At 43.6% G+C, this 23,525-nt stretch overlaps 1 protein-coding gene across 2 annotated transcripts; it reads left to right on the forward strand.

Annotated features, from left to right (window-relative positions):
• Positions 1-11,471: 11,471 nt before the first annotated feature.
• LOC125553257 (protein EXPORTIN 1A-like) lies at positions 11,472-21,572 on the forward strand. 2 transcript variants are annotated; one of them, XM_048717062.1, is made up of 31 exons: positions 11,472-11,672; positions 12,150-12,266; positions 13,633-13,725; positions 13,833-13,904; positions 14,004-14,111; positions 14,185-14,267; positions 14,421-14,559; positions 14,650-14,718; positions 14,902-14,979; positions 15,077-15,181; positions 15,468-15,575; positions 15,648-15,746; positions 16,139-16,339; positions 16,425-16,484; positions 16,807-16,917; positions 17,008-17,105; positions 17,184-17,292; positions 17,582-17,647; positions 17,839-17,937; positions 18,071-18,151; positions 18,239-18,328; positions 18,861-18,946; positions 19,270-19,350; positions 19,426-19,608; positions 19,799-19,865; positions 19,943-20,053; positions 20,164-20,271; positions 20,350-20,487; positions 20,571-20,696; positions 20,773-20,877; positions 20,989-21,572. In XM_048717062.1, the coding sequence occupies exons 1-31, from the start codon at positions 11,577-11,579 to the stop codon at positions 21,109-21,111; spliced, it is 3,210 nt and encodes a 1,069-aa protein (XP_048573019.1). In that variant the 5' UTR covers positions 11,472-11,576; the 3' UTR covers positions 21,112-21,572. The 2 variants fall into 2 exon arrangements, with proteins under 2 accessions (XP_048573019.1, XP_048573020.1); XM_048717063.1 differs by having other exon boundaries at positions 11,473-11,672; positions 15,648-15,725.
• The last annotated feature ends 1,953 nt before the right edge of the window (positions 21,573-23,525 follow it).

The following is a 23,525-nucleotide window of genomic DNA, read 5'->3' on the forward strand; positions in this document are numbered from 1 at the left end:
CGGCGACGTCGTCGCCGTCCCTCTCCATGATCGGGTTCTCGTCGTCGGCTTCCCCAGTCTGCGCCGTGAACTCCGGTGGTGGTGGCACAGAGTTCAAAGGGACAACGAACACCGTCGACTGGCGGTGCGCGGCTTCTTCAGCACGCTTCTTCTCCGCGTCGGTGGCCTCGGCTTCCGCCAGCTTCTTCAGGGCGGCAGCCTCCGCCTTGTCAGCTTTCGCCTTCTTCAAGCGGGTGGCTTCCCGCTTCTCGCACGCCTCCCGCGCGTTCCGCTCCGTCGCCTCCCGCAGGTCGGCGGCCGGATCAATCCGCCGGGTGGTGGAGGAGGTCAAAACGGAAAGTTTTTTCAAGATGTCGCTCAGAAGAGTGGGCGCTTGATTGGTTGGGGAGATAGTGGCTAGCGTGCGCTGAGCTTAAGTATATAGCTATTCAACAAGCGTGTATACGGCTTTGAGCTTCACAAGCATATCTTGACCAAGGTTACTGCTCCTAGGACATGTGTAACAGTTAAGGATCGATCAGAGACGGTTTGCAACATGAAAGATAAGACTCGGTTATGATACTGGCAATGTTACTTACCAAATATAGCAGAGACCATCTAGGATATATGGCGTTTTAAGCCGGTAAGCTCGGTGGTCATCTCTTGGAGAGAAGCTTCAGCTTTTTTAGCCCGCTGTATAAGAGCAGTTCTCTCTTCAGCCCAGGCGGTTCTTTCAGTGTTGAAACTGGTCTTCAGTTTTCCTATTTCATCCAGGCTAAATTTGAATTTTGAGTCAGCCATCCGGGTCTCAGATTCTTGATGCTCCAGTCAGGTTTTCACATCGGCCAATTGCGATTGAAGTTGAGCAGTGGCGTCCTGTATATGAACAGATTTGAATACATCTTCACAGTCGAGTCACAGGAATATAAGTCCCAAGTCCTTTGCAAGCAATAGCACTTGGCACTGGGGGCCAATGCATATTGCTCGTGTTTCACTACAACTCTATGATGACCCGGCTATGCTAAAGATGACCACAGCCGGTTCATGGGGCTACACAAGTAAGTTTTGATTTATGAACAATGATGAGCAGTCCCGGTTCATTCATGCTGATTAAACCGGCCCTTGGGGGCTACAGCTGCAATGTTAATCACTAGTAAGTTGAAGACCTAGTTTAACCCTGATAGTGAAAGCCGGCCCTTGAGGGATTTTACCAAGGATGCTCATTATATTCATGGCTATTCTAAGTCTACAACATATTCAGTTCTATTATACACAGTAGACTTGGGGGCTGACGGGATATGCATAACTTATCAAGCAGGAGTTCATACCTCATATTTTTTATGCATCTGTTTCACCATGTCAATTTCAAGATCGTGGCTGGTATGCACTTGGTTGAGATAACTAGAGAGTACTTCACTGATGCTTAGTTGAGAATAGTTGCGATGTCAAATCTAACTTTTCGCCTTTCAATAAGTTCCTCTTTGGCAAAGTGCTTGGCCAAGATAGTAGGATTTCCTGGTTCTCGGAAGCTAGTGCCAATAATCACAACATCTTCAGCATGTGTTTCTGATGGTTTAATTGGGCTTGGCAATTCAGTGTTCAAAGGGTTGACGTTTGTATGATCAGTGGAGAGGTCAGTAGTTTCTGGTGGCAGATCATTGACAAGTTCTTCTGGGTGTTGCACAGAGGCTTCAAGCACCGGTTTTTGTTGCTCCGGTTCATGGACTTTGGGGTCTTCAGCCATCTTGGTCACCTTTGCTTTCTTACTAGGCTTTGCCTTCCCACTGCAAGAATTGTGGGAGGTTAGTAAAAGTATAAAGGTACAAACTAGTAGGAAATAAAGATTGTTACCCAGGAGCAGTCTTGAAAGTCGGCAGTTGGGTTTACGATGAGACCAGAAGAGGAATGAGAAGTCCCCTGATAGTTTGAATCAGAAGAATTAAGTAGCTTGCGAATAAGATCCGACAGAGGATAAAAAGAGTTTAAATTTGGAGGGACCTCGTTTCGACGTTTCCGTGGTGCTGGAGTATTTGGTAAGCCGGAGGATAGTTTTCCACCTCCGCTGGTCCGAGTTTATCACCGGGTCTCATGCTGTTGTTGCTTCAAAAGAAAGTTGGGATCCAAATAAGCTAATGGGTGAGAAAATCTTACTTTCCGGGTTACTCGTCGAATTTTCTGTCTGGGCAAGGGCTCTGAGTCGGAGGAAATGATAGTTACCTCTTCATCGCCCGCTTGACTGGCTCCCATGTCATCTGTGTCAATAAGATAGTTGAAAAAAGAGCCAAGGGAATCAAGGGCTACCTCCGACTCAACGTCATCATACAATTCAAACAGTTCAGAAGTGCTTGATTTCGTCCTATTCTTCTTGGCGGCCTTGGCCTTGGCCCTGGCCTTCTTAGCAGCTTCGTAGTCGTACTTTTTCCAAAAAGCGGATCCAGCCTGCGAAGATTGTCAAGGTTAAGTTAATAGAACATACGAGTAATAAGGTAAAATGAATGGTTTGGAGACTCACAACCGGTGGCGGGTTAAGTGTGCAGAAGGGGTTTAACCCCACTTTGCTGCAACTTTCCAGGCTCTCATTGAGAAGGGTCTTTGTCATCTCATTAATTGCGTTATCAGTTAAACGCGTGGAGCAGTAGCATAATGGATCTTTTGTATCACTCGTATAAGTACACATTAAGCCGGACCGGTGGCTCAAGGGTATGATTCTCCAGGCTACCCAGCACCAGACCAAGTCAATTCTGGTTAACCCATTTCCTAGCAGGGCCCTAACTTTGGAAAAGGCAGGTGCAAGCTTTGCGCGTTTAGCAGTGGTAAGCCGTTCGGGAAGATGGCGTTTCGAGTTGAGCCGTTGGGTGCGATAACCCGGCAGTGGATTCTCGTTAGCCGGAGAAGTGTCTTGACAGTAGAACCATGTTTGATTCCAATCTTTGGGGTGACTTGGCAGGAGAGCATAGGGGAAGATAGCATCTCTTCTCCGTTGAATTGAGATCCCACCAAGTTCTAAGTTGGGCCCATCAGTAAACTCATTATGTTGATTCAGATAAAAATATTCCCTGAAGAGCTAAACACTAGGCTCCTCTTGAAGGTTTACTTCACAGAAGACTTGAAAATTGCAGATATTTGACACAGAATTGGGTTCGATGTCTTGAGGATGAAGTTGAAAGAAATGCAGAATGTCTCAGAAAAATTTGGATCCAGGTGGTGAGAAGCCCTGATTCATGTGATCAGTAAAAACAATAACCTCACCAATCTGTGGCTGAGGTCTTTCTTCGTTTGGTTTGGGAGCGCGCTAGTGCATGATGTTCTTTGCTGGTAAAAAGCCGACTTTGACAAAGTCCTCGAGCATTGTTTCGGTGACAATGGAGGGAACCCAATTACATGTGGTAACCGTCTTCGGCATCGTAAGGGAGAAAGCCTAAAAGGGGAGAAATATTGTCGGTTTAAGTTAATTTGTTAAGCCGGAGATGAATGTTGCAACATATATTCACATCGGCGGCTTAAAACGGGGCCTAATGTCATATGACTAGTTATAACTGGTGATATAAGCCGCCATGACAATACTAGTATTTAAGATCTATCAAGGGCGAATTCTGCTAAGTATTAGATAAACGGGTTTTATAGATTGATGAAGTCAATTCTGGATCTGACCCTATTCAGAAAAGAAAGTAAACTCAAAACCTAGTACCGCAACGGCTAAGGAACTAGCATATTGGCAAGATCTCTGCATCCAAGAAGCATATTCAGTGATTGAGGAAAAGTATAGAAACAGATTCCGCATGTTTTACACACTATCTTCGGATCAAAATAAGGATTATACAAAGGTATGGTGAAGAACGATGACGAACTCCTAAAAACTCTAGGAAACCCTAATGGAGATCTACAGTGGGGAAGATAAGGTACTTACCGGTCCTGCAGAGTAGCGGAGGTGTGCCGCAGTTTTCTGGTTCGCTCAGGTCGATGCAGCGGCCGGAGTTGAGGAAGTTGACGAGGACGGAGGCGGCGGCGCTCAAGCAGATGCGTTGCGAGAGAGAGAGAGAGAGAGAGAGAGAGAGAGGATGAAGACGAGAAGGCAAAGGGGGGAAATAGGAAAGACTTCCTGACCCTATTTATAAGGAAATGGATAACAGGCGCGCACGAGAATCGAGGAGGCCGAAAAATTATTATATAGCAGCTCGGACGCCTTGATTTTCGGGATGGTTATTAAAGATAAGGATCTGTGAAGATGCACTGGGCACCGTGCAAAATTAATGCGAGGTGACGTCACGATGGTTTAAAAGGATTCTGCGAGCTGACGTCATGGCGGTTTACAACGAATGTTTATCAAACAAAGAGAGGCGGGATTTTGACAAGTCAGGTATTGAAGATTGACATGAACAAGTTCAAATCAACCTGGGGCCTAATGTTGGAGATATAACTACTGGGTATGAACCGCCCAGGAGGGGCCGGGTCATACCACTGGCGACTTGTCAATGAAGATGGTAGGTCATTATAAGCCCATTGGCGGCCCAAGACTTAGAAGGGATTTGAGGCCTAAGAGGATGAACCGCCGCATGTATGACTTGTATTCTAAGGCAATAGTAGTTAGTCACCGAGCCGGACACGTTTGTATGAGCCGGCCGGGACTCTTTAAACTGTCGAGTGTCAACCTGTGTATATAAAGGGACGACCCAGCGGCGGTTCAAGGGCAAGAAACAACAGATCGAGAACTGGGTCAAGTGTATTCGCTCCCTGGTAATTGAAGCCCTAGTAATACAATCACAAACTGGAGTAGGCCTTTACCTTCATAGTAAGGGGCCGAACCATTATAAACTCTCTTCGTCCTTTGTCCCGTTTAACCCCTTTAAGCTAACCTAGTTGCGATGGCCCTGCGACTAAGTCCTTCCACTAGGGCATCCGCCGTGACAATTCCACGACACATTGTATGTGAACGTAGAGTCTATCACACCCGATCATCACGTGGTGTCTCCACGTGACGAACTGTCGCAATGGTGCATACTCAGGGAGAACACTTATACCTTGAAATTTAGTTAAGGGATTATCCTATAGCTACCGCCGTACTAAGCAAAATAAGATGCATAGAAGATAAACATCACATGTAATCAAAATATGTGACATGATATGGCCATCATCATCTCGTGCTTTTGATCTCCGTCTCCAAAGCATCGTCATGAGCTCCATCATCACCGGCTTGACACCTTGATCTCCATCATCGCGTCGTGGTCGTCTCGCCAACTATTGCTTCTACAACTATCGCTAACGCATAGTGATAAAGTAAAGCAATTACATGGCATTTGCATTTCATACAATAAAGATATAACCATAAGGCTCCTGCCGGTTGCCGATAACTTTTAGAAAACATGATCATCTCATGCAATAATGTATATCACATCATGTCTTGAGCATATTGCATCACAACATGCCCTGCAAAAACAAGTTAGACGTCCTCTACTTTGTTGTTGCAAGTTTTACATGGCTGCTACGGGCTTCTAGCAAGAACCGTTCTTACCTACGCATCAAAACCACAACGATGATTTATCAAGTTTGCTGTTTTAACCTTCAACATGGACCGACTGCAGTCAAATTTGATTCAATTAAAGTAGGAGAAACAGACACCCGCCAGCCACCTTTATGCAAAACTAGTTGCATGTCTGTCGGTGGAACCGGTCTCATGAACGTGGTCATGTAAGGTTGGTCCGGGCCGCTTCATCCAACAATACCGTCGAATCAAAATAAGACATTGGTGGTAAGCAGTATGACGATCACCGCCCACAACTCTTTGTGTTCTACTCGTGCAAATCATCTATGCATAGACCTGGCTCGGATGCCACTGTTGGGAAACGTAGCATGTAATTTCAAAAAAAATCCTACGCTCACGCAAGATCTATCTAGGAGATGCATAGCAACGAGAGGGGTAGAGTGTGTCCATGTACCCTCGTAGGCCGAAAGAAGAAGCATTTGACAACGCGGTTGATGTAGCCGAACTTCTTCTCGTTCTGACCAATCAAGCACCGAACGTATGACACCTCTGAGTTCTGCACACGTTCAACTCAATGACGTCCCTCGAACTCTTGATCCAACAAAGTGTCGAAGGAGAGTTCTGTCAACATGAGGCATGGTGACGGTGATGGTGAAGTGATCCGCGCAGGGCTTCGCCTAAGCACTACGAAGATATGACTGGAGGCGTAAACTGTGGAGGGGGCGCCACACATGGCTAACAATTGTTGGTGTGTGTTCTAGGCGCCCCCTCCCCACGTATATATAGGTGGGAGGGGGAGGGGCGGCCTTGGGGCGCCCCAAGTAGGAGGAATCCTACTTGGGACCCTAGTCCAATTTGCCCCCTTACCATGTTTACCGGAGGGGAAAGGAAGGAGGGGGGAAGAGGGAAGGAAGGGGGAGGCCGAATCCCTCCCCTTCCTTCTCTCTTCCCCTCTTTCCTTCCCCTCAGGTGAGGCCCATATGGGGGGGGGGGGGCGCGGCAGCCCCTGTTGGCTACTGCGTTTTCCCCTTTTGGCCCATTAGGCCCATATCTTTGTCGGGGGAGCTCGGAACCCCTTCCGGTGATGCGATATGTACCCGGTACCCTCCAGAGCACTTCCGGTGTCCAAATACTATCATCCTATATATCAATCTTTACCTCTCGACCATTTCGAGACTCCTCATCATGTCCGTGATCTCATCTGGGACTCCGAACAACATGTTGTCACCAAATCACATAACTCATGTAATACAAAATCATCATCGAACGTTAAGCGTGCGGACCCTACGGGTTCGAGAACTATGTAGACATGCCCGAGACACCTCTCCGGTCAATAACCAATAGCGAAACTTGGATGCTCATATTGGTTCCTACATATTCTACGAAGATCTTTATCGGTCGAACCGTAATTGTCGTGGAATTGTCACGGCAGATGTCCTAGTGTGAGGACTTAGTCATGAGGCCAACGCATCTATGTGGTAGCTTGAGAGGGGTTGAGCGGAATCGAGATATGCAACACAAGACAAGGATTTAGACAGCTTCGGGCCTTGGGAAACATCATGCGTAACAACCCTACGTGTTGTTTGGGGCTATCTTTCATTATGATCACGAGGAAGTCACCGTAAACCGGCTCTCCCAGTTAACCCTAACCCTTTAAGATTGTTTCTCCTTACTTGTCCCTCTTTGGGGAGCCCTACTCCTTCTTATATATGTTGAAGGGGCGGGTTACATGTAGAGTCCAACTCGGACTTAAGACTTAACTATTATGACTTCTCTTCTTGGGCTTCTTAACATCTTGGGCTTCATAACGTCTCGGGCTTTATAACTCATGGCAACCCAGTTACCACTGCCTGCCGGGAGTTAACTGGTGCCGGTTTAACATAGTCTGCCGGGAGTTAACTAGTGTCGGTTTAAGATGGTCTGCCGGTTTAAGAATGTCTGCTGAGTTATCATCTGACTTAACTCATGTCTTAACTGTCAGCCAGTTTAACAACCTGCCGGTTTACCGTCTGAGTTAACTGTCTATTTTACCTGTCTGTCTTAATTGTCAGCCGGTTTAACAACCTGCCAATTTACCGTCTGGCTTAACACCAACCGGTTTACCACCTGCCGGTTTACTAAGTCCCAGCCGGGTTATAACTCCGGCCGGATCATACCGCGGGGTATATCCCTGACAGTAATGACATCATACGTTATTCCTTTTGTCATCGGTATGTTACTTGCCCGAGATTCGATCGTCGGTATCTACATACCTAGTTCAATCTCGTTACCGTCAAGTCTCTTTACTCATTCCGCAATACATCATCCTGCAACCAACCCATTAGTCACTTTGTTGCAAGGCTTCTTATGATGTGCATTACCGAGAGGGCCCAGAGATACCTCTCCGTTACTCGGAGTGACAAATCCTAATCTCGATCTATGCCAGCCCAACAAACACCTTCGAAGATACCCGTGGAGCATCTTTATAACCACTCAATTATGTTGTAACGTTTGATAACACACAAGGCATTCCTCTAGTATCCCGGAGTTGCATAATCTCATAGTCGAAGGAATATGTATTTGACATGAAGAAAGCAATAACAATAAAACTGAACGACCATTATGCTAAGCTAATGGATGGGTGTTGTCCATCACATCACTCTCCTAATGATGTGATCCCATTCATCAAATGACAACACATGTCCATGGTTAGGAAACTTAACCATCTTTGATTAACGAGCTAGTCTAGTAGGGGCTTACTAGGGACACGGTGTTTTGTCTATGTATCTACACATGTATCAAGTTTCCGGTTAATACAATTCAGCATGAATAATAAACATTTACCAAGAATAAGGAAATATAAAATAACAACTTTATTATTGCTTCTAGGGCATATTTTCTTCACGGGGCTCCCTAGGAAGCCTCCTCTCCCCTCCACCTATATATATGTGAGGAGGGGAGGGGGCAACACATACCACGATTTCCCAAGCCGTGTGTGGTGCCCCTATCCCTGTAGTTCTAGTTCCTCCTCCGTCCACATCTGTAGTGCTTGGCGAAGCCCTACAGAATAGTTTCACCACCATCGTCACCACACCGTCGTGCTGCCGAAACTCATCTATTACTTCGCCTCTCTTGCTGGATCGAGAAGGCGAGGACGTCATCGAGCTGAACGTGTGATGAACGCGGAGGTGTCGTACGTTCGGTACTTGATCGGGACGGGTCGTGAAGGTGTATGACTACATCAACCGCGCTGATAAACGCTTCTGCTTAGCGATCTACAAGGGTATGCAGATGCTCTCCCCCTCTCGTAGCTATGCATCTCCATGTATAGATCTTGCGTGTGCGTAGAATTTGTTTTGTTTTCCATGCAACGTTCCCCAACAATCTTGAGGGGCAGTCTTCTCCAAATCTCAAGAAGAGATGTAGGTCTTGAATCCAAGATGTATCTTCTCCAAAGGAGGCCTTGATCTCCATTATAGTGATAGATGAGCAAAGCCCTCTCAAGTATTTTCTATTATGCTTTGCTAACCCTAGGAGGAAGTGAGGAAGGAGTATTTATAGTCTAGATGATAAATAGGGTAGGTGGGAGAGGCGATACAAGGCCACTTATTCAAATTAGCACATATACCAGCGTCTAGCTAGCTAGCCAGATGTCCGACTGTTGAAGGGTCCGATGTCTGAATTGTTGTCCGGATGTTTCGGCAGGTCCTAGGGCTCGGGCTCCATAGGGATGCGCTCCAGGTGTCGGATGTCCGGACAGTAGGTCGGATGTCCGGCTTGAGTGCCAAGGCTTTTGTTGCCTAGCCAGATGTCCGGGTTGAGTCCAGACATAAATACCGGTCGACTATCAAGGGAGCCATTTCATTTGGGCTTAGCCTGGACGTTTGTCTAGCAGTACAGATGTTCGGCTGTAGCGCAAGGACAACCTTCTCTTCTTCTTTTCCTTGCTCCTCTTCCACCATGGCTCATCCTTGTCCCCTTGCTTCTCCATGGCTGCTCCCTTGCTACCTGAGTATGCATAGGTTCTCAGTATGAGGTAATAGCCATGTCTCATATGAATGTAAGGGTAGTTTAAAGAGGAGCGAGTTAACCTCAGCTTCAATGGCAGGTGCGCGTCCTCTAGTCATCGGTCCACTTGGCACTTAGGGTGTTGGTGTAGGATCCATGGTGATGTCCATGGGGTGCTCAACACAAAAGAGATTCCATCTCCACCCTTCATTTTGCTTGCGTTGGGAGGTGGGGAGGGACCCAAATAAAAAGAGGAAAGTATGGGGGGCTCAATGGGCATGGGAACGTCGTTGTTGTACTAACACACAGTTGATCAAATTTAATGCGTACATAACATAATTGTCATTAAACTCCACATTAATTTAATTATGCATGAACTTAGACTTTGACAATCAGTATGCCCAAAATGACTGGAATGCCCATGGCAATGGTCGGTTACAGACTAACACGAGAAGGTGATCAATGTCTGGATTAACAAAGACTAATATGATCAAATATTTTATAAATAAATACCTGATTTGTGCCATTTATTTTGTTTAATACGGATCATCTTACACTCCACAAAAAGACCGATTTGTCACGCCATCCATGTCTGATACGAAAACCGTTGTCAACCTCGATACATGGTTGCAACTAACTTGGACACTAAGTCCATGACAAAGTAACTCCTTCAAACTTTTATGGGGGTAGGTCACCGGGCTTGGCGGGAGGGTGATAAATGCACCCCTAACTAGCTCGGGAGGCTAGTCTGACTTTTTAAAACATGATGATTGAAACCAACGTGTTGCTCTTATGTATGGTGAAAGCCAGATAACTCTCAGATAATGTGAGTGGTTCGGGCACTTTCACGCAAATACACACACGCGTTGCACAATCGGCGCAACACGATCAAGGAGAAGTTCACAAAAGCATATCAAAATCAATGCTGAGATAATCTTAGCACATGTGCGACCAAGCATTAAAAACTTGAGCCTAAAGGTTTCAGAGATAAACACAGAGGTTCAAAAGGAAAGAGAAAAAAGAAAAAAGAAAAAAGAAAAAGGGATATCATTGAGTGAGGAGGTGTTCCATCCCCGACATCCATTTTGAATTGAGTTTGCGCATGGATGGAGGGATGGACTCGATCAGAAATAGGAAAGACCGCATGGGGCTAAGCATGAGTGTGCATGGGCTAGGCAGACGAGGTCCGTTTGCAAATGACTCATCTCACGCTCAAAAAAAAAAGACCCGACTTGTCAACATCGTCCGCATCTGATACGAAACCGTCTTCGACCTCGAGGCATGGTTTCATTACGGTTGCCGCTAGCTTGGATGTCGAGTCCAGACAAAGTAACCCCTTCTCCAAATTTTGAACGGGCAAGCCACCGGATTTGGCGGGAGGGCGATAAATGCACCTTTTGACCGGCTCGGGCGGCCAGTTTGTCCGTCCTTCAAAACACGACAAAGATCAACAAACCGCTCCTACGCAAGGGCCTAAAGGGCAACTCTCAGATAACGCGAGCAATCCGAGCACCTTCACGTAAACACACACACACACACACTACATAGTACAACGAGTACATCGGGACATACTCAATGCGAAGTTGAAAAAACACACCGAGATCAGTGCCGAAGATGATCTAAATCTAAGTACACGAGCCTCGGTCAAGCATCGAGGACTCGAGCCCAGAAGGTATCCTCAAAGATGAACCTATGGGTTCATTTTTTCAACCAAAAGAAAAAAGAAAAGGTAAAAAGAAGGAAAAGGATAGAGTGCACTGACCGAGGGAGGAGGGAGGTTCCCATCCCCACCCTCCATTTTTGAATCGGGTCAGCGCAGGAACGGAGGGAGGGACCCGATCGCAAATAGGAAACCGCCCAGGGGCCTAGCCGCGCAGTCCGCTGGGCAGGGGAGAGGTTCGCGTGGTTTGTCAGCAACCCTGCTCCCTCTTAAACCCCCCGAAACCAAAAATCCAAAATAAAAATCCTCCCCCCCTTTCCTCCTCCCCATCCCCCTCGCCGCCGCCGCTCCCTCGCCACCGCCGACGCGCTAGGGTTCCGCCCCCCCGCCCCCTCCCGCCGCCCCGGCTCCCCCCTGCTCCGCCCCCCACCCGACCCCCGACACACCGGTGCGCTCCCCCCGCCCGCCGCCATGGCGGAGAAGCTGAGGGATCTGAGCCAGCCGATAGATGTCCCCGTGCTCGACGCCACCGTCGCCGCCTTCTATGGCACCGGATCTAAGGAGGAGGTAACCGCGTCCAACCCCGCCGCCGGCCCCCCCTCCCCCCAGCGCACGCGTTTGCTAGTCTGTTTCGGTCGGCCGAGCGCCGCCCGCCTCCCCGCCGAGACCTAGGGTTTGGTCCGTCCAGGCTTCCGGGCCACGCGCTAGATGCTAGTTGCTAGTCCGCTCTCTAGAGAAGGGGGTCCTCTATGGGCTCGGGGTTCAGGACTGGACGGCAGCGGTAAGTTTCGTAGCGAGATAGGGTTTGGTCGGTGGAGAAGACTTAGCGGTGATCATCTGACCGAAATGGCTGAATACACCACAGGGGGCCGATGCTTGCTGCCGCTGCATGTTTGTTGTATCTTCTACTATTTCTGGTTCCCCAACCTGGAAACCGATTGCATGCTAGGCGTAGATGCAGCGCTGGGGTTATGCTACTACTGCTGTGGTTTATGCGCTTGTTTTCACCTTTGCTGATTGATGAAACGGTCTGCTTTGTTTCAGAGGAGCGCCGCTGATCTGATACTGCGGGATCTGCAAAACAACCCTGACATGTGGCTGCAAGTGGTGCACATCCTGCAGAACTCCCAGAACCTCAACACCAAGTTCTTTGCCCTCCAAGTAAGTCTCTGCTCCTGAATGCCTTATTGCAAAAGTTTAGAAGGTAGTTCACACTTGAACAAAGGTTGATTGATGCCGTGGCTGCTGCTGGTATTGTATTAGATCATGCATGTTTTACATTCAGTACTGCTAGCACTGGCTATTAATTACACTTGCTACTGTTGTTCACCGGTTATATTAGGAAATGGCGCTGCTAATATTTTCCTTGTCGAACTCGTAACCGTATTTAAGCAGTTAAAATGCCTAGTCGCTTGGCTTTCAGGGTTCCAACACATTTGAACATGCAGTATGCTTCATGAAAATCCCATGGTGTAGAAAAGATGGATGTCTAATAGGATTCTGCTTTGGCGTGTGAGCTCAAGCGCCATTGCCGTATGTGTAATTTTGTATGATACTAATTTGATTGGCTAGTTACTGCCAGCTGTTGTGCATCTCACTATATGACTAGAATGCACTTGATTGGTTTTCCTGTAGGAGATAAAGAACGTTTATATAGTTTGTTATATTATTAGTACTAAGTTAGAATGATCCAAAAGATACCTGGTTTGTCTGCGAGCGGAGAAACATACTTTAGGTTGTTTTCTGGGATAGACGCCATGTCTTCTCTTGTTTTCCTTCTGCCTCTTTTGGGCCTATTTTAAATCTGGTCAGGATAGTTGTCCTTCGATATTTGCGCAATTCTTCCATCATTTTTATTTTTGACTTGAAACTGAACTCAAAAAACATGGGTGATGACGCCATGACAGCAGATGTAGAGGGGGTGAAATGGGCCAGGATAAATGTTGATGGTCCATAAGCAAGTTATGTAGCTAGTAGCGTTTATTTTTCTCCTGTCATTCCTAAGTATACTACTATTATATCTAATCGTTCTGGGTGCCATTTTTGCATGAGATTTAGTTACTCGCATTTCAGTTCACATTACCCTGCACTGTTCTGTTTCCGTACAAAATCTGCGCACAAGATGGACAAAATAAGTAGGAACATTAACCATCTGTCGTGTTGTTAATACTGACAAATGTACGCTATTGGTACTAAACCTTGTATGGGTTGATGTTGGTTGGTGTCCTTTTCGTGCATGGCGGGTAGTCTACTGTAAATATTTAAAATTGACATATATGGTTGTAGTGTCTGCTATTAGAGCAGTGATAATTTTGAGCCTTTAGGGCAGTGATGATTTTGAACATTTAAGGGAACACAAGATATTATAATGATCACCAAATTTTGTTGTTTGACTTTCTTTTGCTGTGTGCAGTTGAGGTTATTGGATCCATATGATATGATTATGTAGGTGCATGCAGCTGCTTGCTGCATATGCTATTGCGTTTAGTTCTTGTCATGTATTGATTATTTTACAAATATATTTTAGGTACTTGAAAGTGTTATCAAGTACAGGTGGAACGCATTGCCGGTTGAACAACGTGACGGCATAAAGAATTACATATCTGATGTGATTGTTCAGGCAAGGATTAACTTCTTAGTTAGATACGGCAAACCTTTGTCATTTCTCTCATGAAATAAATCTGATTCACGCACTCTTTTCGCTGTTCACTTTTGGCACTCTACCAGCTCTCAAGTAATGAGGTTTCCTTTCGACAAGAGAGGCTTTATGTTAATAAGCTCAACATTATATTGGTGCAGGTAAGTACTGCTTGATCCATTTAACTCATTCACTTTTTTTGATTACCTGAATAAATGCATTTGACAACCACTTTTTCTGAATTGTGGCCAACGTAATAGGTTCTGAAGCATGAGTGGCCAGCCAGGTGGACATCCTTCATTCCTGACCTTGTTGCAGCAGCAAAGAGCAGTGAAACCATATGTGAAAACTGCATGGCTATACTGAAGGCAAGCTGTGTTTCTATTCGCATCTGCTTAATTGATGTATCAGAACAATTATTAACCATGAAATAATTTGCAGCTTTTAAGTGAAGAAATTTTTGATTTTTCAAGAGGTGAAATGACACAACAGAAGATTAAAGAACTCAAGTCCTCACTCAACAGGTTCGTTTGTGGCCATCTGTCATTTGTGTCTGCCTAACAGCTTTTATTTGATAGAGTAGAAGTAGACTCCGTTACTTTTTTTATCTCTTCTTTACTCTTTAGTTGGACTACTATTTTAGCTCTTCTGTCCTAATTTTCCTTCTTGTGAAACAGTGAATTTCGACTCATCCACGAGCTGTGTTTGTATGTCCTATCTGCAACACAAAGTTCTGAGCTGATCCGTGCTACATTGGCTACGCTTCATGCTTTCTTATCATGGATTCCTGTTGGATTCATATTTGAGTCGCCATTGGTACTTTGCTTTTTTCTACATTCCTCCAGATTTTTTATCTCAGCATTATCTTTGAAAAGCCGTCTTAATTTTTCCCTTGATGGTTATTAGCTGGAGACGCTGCTGAAGTTCTTTCCTATGGCTGCCTATCGGAACCTTACACTTCAGTGTCTAACAGAGGTAAAGAAAACATACTGTTAGCTATGTTTAGTTTCGTGTTGTTTCCAACTATTCTGTTGGATTAATGCAATGACATTCTGTCTTTTAGTTTGATTATTAGGCTGCACTGTGTTGCGTCACATAATAGTGGCAGAAAAGTGACCCTGAGATTGACACAACATTGTTTTGACTTCTTCTTTGCAGGTTGCTGCTCTTCAGTTCGGTGATTTTTATAATGTGCAGTATGTGAAGATGTACACATTTTTCATGTTGCAGCTGCAGGTGAATGATGTATTTCAGGGAAAAAAACTATGTTTTTATTCTTTCTAAAGCTTTTCGTTTGAACACTTATTAATGAATTTCTCTCTCCATTGTTTAGGCTATTCTTCCTCCTGGAACAATTCCCAATGCGTATGCTAATGGTTCCAATGAAGAACAAGCATTCATACAAAATCTGGCACTCTTCTTCACTGCCTTCTTCAAGGTCAGATCCATCACATTATGGATGTACCCTTGTTAAATGGTATAGATGAACTTTGACATGTAGATGATGTAAGGATCCTAATTCTGTTATCACCACGTTCCCAGCTGTAACACAAAATGGATTTTTATAACAATATTTGTCATTGTTTTGCATGTTCAAACTCCATGATCTACAAACAGAGACATGCTAGTTGGTAATATAAGTAATAATGATACAAAAGAAGGAAATCTGTTCTTTGGTGTGATCCATTGTTTTGTGGTAATCTCTTTCTTTCTGGTGCATGCAGAATCATATACGCATACTGGAGGCTTCTGCAGAAAATAGAGCTGCATTACTTGTTGGTCTCGAGTACCTCATCGGAATATCATATGTTGATGACACTGAAGTTTTCAAGGTAATAAATTAGACTTGATTTAGCATGCATATACATTAAACATGGCGTAATTCTCATGATGGTTATTTACAGGTGTGTTTGGATTACTGGAATGTATTTGTCTTGGAGCTTTTTGAAGCACACAATCAAATGGAGCCTGCAATACCAGCTGTAAGCATGATTGGGCTTCAGGTGCTTTTAATTTGTTTCTGTTAGGAAAGCTGTCCACGTGATTTTCTAATGATTTAGATATATATCCAGCTTTCAGTTTAAGCATTCTGTCAAAAAACTATCATGTATGCTACTTCCTCCGTTTTGAATTATTAGATCTTCTAACTTCTTTCTAAATCGTATATATATAGATGTGTTTTAGTGTGTTTATTCACTCATCTTAGTCCGTATGTACCCCATATTAAAATATCCAAAATGTTTATAATTCGGAACAGAGGTGATATTTTCTTATGTTGTTGTGATATATTTCCATCCATGTGCTGCATTTTGTTCTATGTCTGTTTCTTGCTTTCTGAACTCTTTCCGTAGTCAAGTTATAAATCCTTCTGGTCACACCAATGTTTAACTTGTAGGCCCAGATGATTCCTGGAGTTGATGGTACTGGTACAGCTGTTCACCAAAGGAGGCAGCTTTATGCAAGTCCACTATCAAAGTTACGAATGTTGATGATTTGTCGGATGGCAAAGCCTGAAGAGGTATTGATTGTGGAAGATGAAAATGGCAATATTGTACGGGAAACAATGAAGGACAATGATGTCCTTGTCCAATATAAGGTTGGTAACAAATTGCGAAGTTGCTGTGGTGCTTTATGAGGTCTATCATAAAACTGATGTGACACTTCTTTAACTCTAATACTAGATCATGAGGGAAACGTTGATCTATTTGTCCCATCTTGATCATGAGGATACAGAGCAACAGGTATGCCATTCATGTTTTCCGCATTATTTCATTATAGTTTCAGAAATTATGCAACACATAGTATACACTACTGTGAGCTGGTATGCAGTATATGTGGTACAATTGCACTCCTTTGTCTTTTTGTTTAAATGCCATAAGATCTAGCCAAAACACTAATACAATTAATGACAATGAACACGATTATTCATTTGAGACTGTTCAGTCTGTGTATCTAGGGTGCAAATATCTATTTTGTTTATACATTTGATGCCCTGCTTATGTTTTCTATTTACTGCCCTTTTGAATTTAAGCCGCAACTCTGACACTTCTTTTGTTATTCCAGATGTTGAAGAAATTGACTAAGCAATTGAATGGAGAAGACTGGAGTTGGAATAACCTCAATACTCTATGCTGGGCTATTGGATCAATATCTGGTTCTATGGTGGAGGAACAGGTTTGTTCCCTGTCATTATCCTCATTTATTTGGTTTCGATAAATGCTCGTGGAGGACTTGGCGCTTTACTAACTTCACTTCACATTGCAGGAGAACAGATTCTTGGTGATGGTTATTCGTGATTTGCTAAATCTCTGTGAAATCACGAAGGGGAAAGACAACAAAGCTGTTATTGCGAGTAACATCATGTGCGCGTTTGCTTCAATTCTCTCATGTTTGGAATTATCAAAAGAATATCTTTGCTGATCCAATGTTTGAATTAATAGGTATGTGGTCGGTCAGTACCCAAGATTTCTCAGGGCTCATTGGAAGTTTCTGAAGACAGTAGTCAACAAATTATTTGAGTTCATGCATGAGATGCATCCTGGAGTTCAGGTCAGTGATGCACATGTAGTTTCTTCAGTTGGAACAGGAAAATTCTTGTAGTGTGAAACACATACTCCCTTCGGTCCATATTACTATGTACTAAAGCTGCAACAAGTAATATGGCTCGTAGGGAGTATATTATTAGTATTTGTGGTCACCTACAGTCCGCTGCTTCTGTTTTTGTTGCTGTGCATAGTTGTGCTTCTCTCTGCATTTGCAGAAAGTTTTAAGTACCTCTTCAACTGCTACATTTCCTATCCTACTGTATGTAATGTGTGTAACACACTGCTTGTTGCAGGATATGGCGTGTGATACATTCCTGAAAATTGTTCAGAAATGCAAGCGCAAGTTTGTGACACAACAGGTAGATTCATTAATCACATTGCTTTTGTCTTCAATTCTGTATTTGAATTGATGGACTTTTGATTTATTTCTAGTTATGTATTACTTAAACGCATGTGGGTAACTCAATTTAGACACACATCATCACATTTATACTATACCATACTCACCACTTACGTGCCCATTTGTTTTGTATTTCCTGCTATTTCCCAGGTGGGCGAGAACGAACCATTTGTTTCTGAACTGCTCACCAACCTTGCTACGACAATTCTTGATCTTGAGCCGCATCAGATTCATACGTTTTATGAATCGGTATGTTGAACAAATTGAGCCAGGATAGGCTATCACTTGCACTACCATTTGTCCCTTTTGTGCTCAATGTTCAGGCTAGCACATGATTCAAGCCGAACCTGATATTATTTGTGCCTTTGTGCTCACTGTTCAGGTTGGTCACATGATTCAAGCTGAATCTGATAATACTAAGAGGGACGAATACCTGAAGAGATTGATGAGCCTTCCTAATCAGGTTTGGTTTTACCATTAACTTTTGCATTCTTCATGCTTTCTTTTAAAGATAGTATTTACAATGTTATCTTGTGATTTGATTTGACAGAAATGGGCAGAAATAATTGGACAAGCAGGCCAAAGCATTGATATCCTGAAGAACCAAGATGTTATCAGATCTGTTCTTAACATCTTGCAGGTAATAGTCGAGGCTGTATTTGATCATTGTGGCTTTACAAGTGTAAACTACAATGATGTTGGCTGTTTATTGCTTTGAAGTTCTTTACGTAGTTTATAAATTCACTATAAGATTGTGATTGGTATACTTCAAGAAATGATATTTGTTAGACGACCAAACTCAGTTGCATGTCATTCCTCAAAAAGATCAGTCTCCTGAACACTTGGTTTGTGCACAGAATAGTTATCTGGACTTGCCAAATGCACCATAAACACACTTGATAGCTGAACTCACAGGCTTGCTAGAGTGTTTTTATCGTAGAAAATTATAGTGCTTTTAGTTGACATTTTTACCAACCAGCCTGTATGGAGACTATGAATTAGCACCAGTATGGTATATGCTGTTCTTAGTGACACCTTCACAAATTTGCTAATAGTAGTTTGTTGCTAAAGGTGACAATGATGTTTGCAATTGCTCCCTGGGTGGTATGGACGTAATGTTATTTGTGATTGCTCACTTGGTACTAACATGATGTTGCTATTTGCAATTGCAGACAAACACAAGTGTTGCGACTTCGCTTGGACCACACTTTTTCCCACAAATTTCACTGATCTTCCTCGACATGCTGACAGTTTACAGGTATTTTCTTTAGCATCCACATGATGTTTATAGTATTATAGGGTGTTGGTTAGCATCTTCCAAAGTTTTGAGAAGTAAAAATAACCTCTTCCGTTGGACTAGTCCTGCCTGGTGTCACCTGGTCCTGTAAACTTGGGCAGCCTAGTATGGAGTACATGATAATTTTAAGCTGGGGCAAGCCAATCTTGTCGAAATTTGCTTGTATACTAGTCCAAAATGCTACTCATTGTGCCTCCCCATTTTGTTTTCATAGTTTGAGGTTGTGCAAAGTTACGAGCAATGTGTCACAATCTAATGCATCCTTTGTGTTATATTTGTATCAGAATGTACAGCGAGCTAGTATCAAGCACTATTGCTGAAGGGGGGCCTTATGCCTCAAAGTCGTCATTTGTAAAACTCTTAAGGTATTAATCGTTGATATCTATCCTTCTCTTTTCATTTATCTGTCTTACTGAATAATAATATAATACTTCAAACAGATCTATCAAGAGGGAAACATTGAAATTGATTGAGACATTTGTGGACAAAGCTGAAGACCTACCGCACCTTGGGAAGCAGTTTGTTCCTCCAATGATGGATCCTATTCTTGGTGATTATGCTAGAAATGTGCCTGATGCAAGGGAATCTGAAGTCCTGTCCCTGTTTGCAACAATTATAAACAAGTATTGCCTTGAATTTGATACCCATTTTTTCTCTAGCTGGGAACTAAAATGTTCTCTACTTAGTGAGTTTTAGCTTGTATGAAGATTCTTCTGTCAGTCATCTAGGTTTCATATTCAGTTATTTGTTGTTAATACTTAACTACTCTGCTGTTATTGTCCATCATTTCTAATCTTTGTATTTATACTGAAGGTACAAAGCTGAAATGCTTGATGATGTGCCTCGTATATTCGAGGCTGTTTTCCAGTGTACTCTTGAGGTAGGAATTGCAACCTTGTTTTTACTGTTCATACTCAGTTACACGTCCAGATTTCGCTGATTGTTCGGTCTGGCCAGATGATTACTAAAAACTTTGAAGATTATCCTGAGCACCGCCTCAAGTTTTTCTCTTTACTTCGTGCTATCGGCACCCATTGCTTCAAAGCTTTAATTCAGCTTTCCAGCCAGGTTTGTGGTAACTTTTTTTAATTATTACTATTTGCCCTGTTGATGGTATCTATTAATACAGCAACCCAAATTCCTTCTCTTTAATTTGATTATCGGACTGTTTGTTTCAGCAATTGAAGCTTGTGATTGATTCGATCAACTGGGCATTTAGACATACAGAGAGAAACATTGCCGAGACTGGTCTTAGTCTTTTATTGGAAATTCTGAAGAATTTTCAGGCAAGAACATCTGGTCCATCCTTTCTTTGCTGTATGTAATTCTTTGGAAGCTAACTCTTTGATACGGCTGCCTTGCAGGCTTCAGAATTCACGAATCAGTTCTACAAAACATATTTTTTGACTATAGAGCAGGAGATTTTTGCAGTTCTCACAGATTCATTTCATAAGCCTGGCTTCAAACTTCATGTTTTGGTGCTACAACACTTGTTTTGTGTGGTATGTTTCTTGTGCATGATTAATATCATGACATCTAGTGTTTGTATGTGTGCGTCTGCTTGATTAGGTTTGATAATATGTAGGTTGATGGCCTAACTGAACCTCTATGGGATGCATCCACGGCATCATATCCATCTAATGCCATGTTTGTACGGGACTACACAATCAAACTTCTTGGAGCATCATTTCCTAACATGACGGCAGCTGAGGTATGATCATCCTAATATAGAGCTATACTGTCATTGACTTGGTGCCATTATGAGCCTGGCAAATTTTCTTGCGCAGGTGACCAAGTTTGTTGATGGGCTCCTTGGTTCGAGACATGACCTCCCAAGCTTCAAAAACCATATTAGGGACTTCCTGGTGCAATCAAAGGAGTTCTCAGCCCAGGTAAATTTCGTTATGCCATCATAAGGTTGATGACAATCCTATACTGCTTTGGTAACAAGTTCTTTGTGCAAGCTCCTCTTCTGATGGTTTAACTGTGGCTGGCTTATTTAGGATAACAAGGATCTGTATGCGGAAGAGGCTGCGGTACAAAGAGAAAAGGAAAGGCAACGGATGCTTGCCATCCCAGGGCTGATTGCCCCAAGCGAATTGCAAGATGAGATGGTAGACTCATAGTGCTCTGTGATTGTGCACTGCATTGCTAATCCAGTTTGATGGTCGATTAGGCCTCCAGAGGCCTCCATGTCCCGGAGCCTGAGTTTTCTTCCAGGGTGGTGGTGGTGGTGAAAGGAGGGTGATGCCTGCTGTAATTTTATTTCCGGTTTGGCGATTCCAAGATTTGTGCTGCTAGTTGATGATAGGGGAGAATTTTGCCGCAAGAGGTGCTCGGGTGAGCCTTGCGGGCTGTTTGGTTGGCTAGATGGATGTGTTTTAGTGCTCGGTGAAACATTTTGTGCGTGTGCTGAGCATGATATAGTATGGATGTTGATCCTTAATTGTTAGTTTAGTCTATAGATTTGATGACTGTATTATGATGGTGATGATGTATCAAGTGACTGAATTTGGTCCGGGCTGAGCTGGTAGGAAAGCTGATAATCCTCCTAGTGCTTGTTTATGTGAAATATGTTTCTTCTGAATTTTTGAGCTTTGGGTTGCATCTTATCTGTTTTGCATCTGTGCTTTAAATCATCAAGTTTCTTAGTTTGAGTTGTTACAAATTATTGAGTTTTGTTTTTGATCTAAATAAATTATGGAATTACCATATATTGCATCAACTTACACGCAACTGCTTGGCGGGGAGCGATGCAAGTAAATATTTGATGTGGTAGTGAGTTTTGCTATCCACGTGAATGTTGATTAGTTTGTAGGTGGTGCGGTGCTGTGCTGACGGACGGAAGGGGTGGTGTGCAGTCTCTCTCGGTCCAAAGACTCAACTTTCACGAGCAAAGCAAACATCTCTCTTTCCTCGGTTTGTTGGTCTTTATGTGGACTAGTCCAGACCCCACACATGTATCTATCTATCATCTGCGTAGTGTGGGGAAAGTCCCATTCACCATAAAGCAGCGGTGCAGTTGCTGTGAGCGGCTTTGCTACGCCCGTTGCTGGACAAGAGGCCACGTCTCAATACCATCTCCATCTTTCTAGTAGGTGTTGACTGGACCAGGGCACAGTGCTAGCTCCTGTAAGGCCAACTTCACTGCACGACCCCATTCTGTTCGCGCGCGTCCGTTTGAGATAAAACGAACAAACCAGACGGTCCAGACAGGTCTGATATAGCTTTTTCCCCCTTAATAATGGTTCATTTTGTTGGCTCAAACTGAAGCATGAAGAGGATGCAAACAAAATGAGGACACGTCCGGACTTTGCATATATAGGTTACACACATTCAGTATTAGTACATTCACATAAAAACACGTTAGTAAATAGTAAATCATACAGTAGTATATAAGAGAAAATCTATGCGTAGTGATGAGATCCGTCACAGCAAACGCACGCACGTGGTGCTCTGCTATTGCTTCAGCAGGCTGTACTGTATTCTACAGTATTTTTTAGCATAAGTACAGACACAAGCGCTTATATACACGTGCATATACTCATCCCTATGAATGCACACACATATATCCTACCCCTATGTGCATCTTCGAGAGACTGAACCGGCATATCATCTTAAGATTTAGGAAGTCACCGTAGGCGCCTCGTCGTCGACGAAAACGTCACCTCTCATTGAAAACACATCGCCGAAAATCCTGAAATAAATCTAGAAATAATGCGAGTATCAGGATTTGAACTCTGATGAATTAGGATACCACTGTTCACCTAGTCCTTAGCGCGGTTATTAAATAGTAGTAAGGCAAGTTGGCCATCTCAAGTTCTGCACGTCCATTTCAGGGAGCTACCCGCTCTCTCGACTTGATCTCAATAATAAAGATGCATCTCGACGATCCGAGTATATTCATGTTCCCATGCGGCCATGCGTCCCAGGAAATTGCACCTACACCCGATTAAAGTATATGGATCCACCCATCCATCAATGCATGTTCTAACTTTTTTTTTGGCGCAAAAATGCATGTTCTAACTTGTGGCCGATTCCTTCAACCCATGCAATTTCACGGGTGGAAATATCTCCGTTTCCACTAATCAACCTGTTGGTGTAACGATTGACCCCTTATGTTTTGGAGTTTGTTGACATAAAACAATGTGAGACTTATGTGTTTGTTAGTGCACACAGAGTAACAGGTCCCTGGAATCAAGAGGAGTTTTCATTCAAACGCCAAAGATAATTCCCCTGCGTAGCAGTGAAGATTATCCCCGAAGATTATGATAACAAGAGTGACCCCTCACAATTGCTGACGTGGAGCAATTGGTTCGGTGCACGCCTGAAGGAAGTGACTGCGACCGAGGAGATTGAAGACGAAGTGAAGACGTAGCATTTCTTCCGTTGTTTCTCTTCTCTTTATTGAGTGACAGAACCACCGTACTATTAAGAGGGGTCTTACAGTCGAAACTTTGATTCTCTGATGCTAAACCCAAATCCTATGAAAGTCGCGAGAGAAATCTCTTTGTGTTCCGAGCAAACTACTTGCCAGCAA

Source organism: Triticum urartu, chromosome 4 (assembly GCF_003073215.2).
Source record: "Triticum urartu cultivar G1812 chromosome 4, Tu2.1, whole genome shotgun sequence".
NCBI lineage: Eukaryota > Viridiplantae > Streptophyta > Magnoliopsida > Poales > Poaceae > Triticum > Triticum urartu.